The sequence below is a fragment of the Penaeus chinensis genome, chromosome 7 (genome assembly GCF_019202785.1).
Source record: "Penaeus chinensis breed Huanghai No. 1 chromosome 7, ASM1920278v2, whole genome shotgun sequence".
NCBI classification, from domain to species: Eukaryota; Metazoa; Arthropoda; class Malacostraca; order Decapoda; family Penaeidae; genus Penaeus; species Penaeus chinensis.
Genome location: NC_061825.1, coordinates 36,567,642 through 36,570,141, shown reverse-complemented (window position 1 = coordinate 36,570,141; position 2,500 = coordinate 36,567,642). Strand labels below are relative to the sequence as shown.

At 47.5% G+C, this 2,500-nt stretch overlaps 1 protein-coding gene across 2 annotated transcripts in view; it reads right to left on the bottom strand.

Moving 5' to 3' along the window:
- LOC125027543 (DNA-directed RNA polymerase II subunit RPB3-like) overlaps nucleotides 1–2,500 on the bottom strand; it is a 10,530-nt gene that overhangs the window by 6,897 nt on the left and 1,133 nt on the right. For both annotated transcript variants that reach the window (XM_047616634.1, XM_047616636.1), the window contains exons 2-3: nucleotides 2,387–2,500; nucleotides 1,926–2,106 (exon numbers count right to left, since the gene is read on the bottom strand). The exon at nucleotides 2,387–2,500 is cut by the window's right edge and continues 58 nt beyond it. In XM_047616634.1, the coding sequence (XP_047472590.1) occupies nucleotides 1,926–2,106; nucleotides 2,387–2,500 (295 nt within the window). The remainder of the gene's footprint in view (nucleotides 1–1,925; nucleotides 2,107–2,386) is intronic.

Here is a 2,500-nt window from a genome sequence, read left to right as displayed (position 1 = left end):
ACAGAGACTGAGAGAAAAAGAGACAGAGCGAGACAGGGTGGGAGAGACAGAGCGAGACAGGGTGGGAGAGACAGAGTGAGACAGGGTGGGAGAGACAGAGCGAGACAGGGTGGGAGAGACAGAGTGAGACAGGGTGGGAGAGGCAGAGTGAGACAGGGTGGGAGACAGGGTGAGAGAGAGAGTGAGACAGGTGGTGAGACAGAGTGAGACAGGGTGGGAGAGACAGAGAGACAGGATGAGAGCAGAGTGGAGACAAGGGTGAGAGAGAGAGGAGAGAGAGAGAGTGAGAGAGAAGAGTGAGACAGGATGAGAGACAGAGGAGACATGGAGAGAACAGAGGAAGACAGGAGAGAGAGGGAGAGAGAGAGAGAGAGACAGGGTGAGACAGGTGAGAAGAAGAGAGAGAGGTGGAGAGACAGAGCGAGACAGGTGGAGAGAAGAGTGAGACAGATGAGACAGTGAGAAAGAGAGGAGAGAGAGAGAGAGAGAGGATGAGAGAAGAGAGAGAGAGGATGAGAGAGAGAGAGAGAGGATGAGAGACAGAGAGAGAGAGGATGAGAGACAGAGAGAGAGAGGATGAAAGACAGAGAGAGACAGGATGAGAGACAGGATGAGAGACAGAGTGAGACAGAGTGAGAGGGAGAGACAGAGTGAGAGGAGAGAGAGAGAGAGAGAGAGAGAGAGAGAGAGAGAGAGAGAGAGACAGGATGAGAGACAGAGTGAGACAGGATGAGAGACAGAGTGAGACAGGATGAGAGAGAGAGTGAGACAGGATGAGAGACAGAGTGAGACAGGGTGAGAGAGAGAGAGAGAGACAGGGTGAGAGAGAGAGAGAGACAGGGTGAGAGAGAGAGAGAGAGACAGGGTGGGAGAGAGAGAGAGAGAAAGAGAGAAGAGAGAGAGAGAGAGAGAGAGAGAGAGAGAGAGAGAGAGAGAGAGAGAGAGAGAGACTGGGTGGGAGAGAAAAGGAGACAGACTGAGAGAGAAAATGAGACAGACTGAGAGAGAAAATGAGACAGACTGAGAGAGAAAATGAGACAGAGTGAGACAGGGTGGGAGAGAGAGAGAGAGAGAGAGAGAGAGAGAGAGAGAGAGAGAGAGAGAGAGAGAGAGGGGTGGGGGTGGGGGTGGGGGTGGGGGTGGGGGTGAGAGTAGAGTGGGGGTGGGGGTGAGGGTGGGGGTGAGGGTGGGGGTGAGGGTAGAGGTGGGGGTGAGGGTGAGGGTGAGAGTAGAGTGGGTGACGGTGAGAGTAGAGTGGGTGAGAGTGAGAGTAGAGTGAGTGAGAAAGAAAAAGAGACGGAGACTGAGAGAGAAAAAGTGACGGAGACTGAGAGAGAAAAAGTGACGGAGACTGAGAGAGAAAAAGTGACGGAGACTGAGAGAGAAAAAGAGACAGACTGAGAGAGAAAAAGAGACAGACTGAGAGAGAAAAAGAGACAGAGCGAGACAGGGTGGGAGAGACAGAGCGAGACAGGGTGGGAGAGACAGAGTGAGACAGGGTGGGAGTCAGGGTGAGAGAGACAGAGTGAGACAGGGTGGGAGACAGGGTGAGAGAAAGATAGAGAGAGAGAGAGAGAGAGAGAGAGAGAGAGAGAGAGAGAGAGAGAGAGAGAGAGAGAGAGAGAGAGAGAGAGAGAGCATATGACCATAATTTCAACTTTACATGATTATGCCATCCTCTCCTTTCCCTATAGAATTATATAATTTACATAAAAAGCAAAATAACACTATGAGCAGGTAGATACCAATACCCATCGATATCACAATAAGTCAAACAACTTATATGAAACACTTCACTCAAGTTTGAAAAAAAAAAAAAAACTTCTCCCCCTTTTTTGAGAGATTACTGACTTTCATATAAAATAATCATTATGATAATAATTCAGACAATTATGAAAATTTCACCACACTCCACAAGTCATTACCATTAGATTCTCCATATTCACTCGCCTCGTCCTCTCTCAGGCGTGAAGTGACAGGAATAACTCGGGAGTCCATTGACTTGAGATCGGCTGTTGTAACATGTCGTGTGTGGTCGTCCAAGCACCTGACATCCAGTGTGAACTCCACCGAACACTCTGGGCAGTAGTCAGTACATGTGCAATCCTGTTGAGGAACAGTATAGAGAATTCATCATCTCTACTTTACATGGAGAGAGAGAGGACAAGGGAAAACCCGGATTCAAGTATTTTAATCATAAAAAATTAATGGCTCACTTTTTTTGGAATTTGCACTCATAAAAAAACAAAACTTAAAGATGATGCAATGAATGAACATTAGTAGCAAATAAAGATACATCAATATAAAACACTAACCTCTATAAATTCTATGCACCTTCTCACACGCCAAAATAAAATAAAAACAAAATTCATTTACATATCCTTACTCGAGAATACTGCATCTGATCAACCCTCTCGTCTGACGTGAAGGGGATGAGGCCGACGCGATGGGCAATGAACTCATCACTCAGTACAGTTGAGTTCTCCTCCAGCTGCACCCA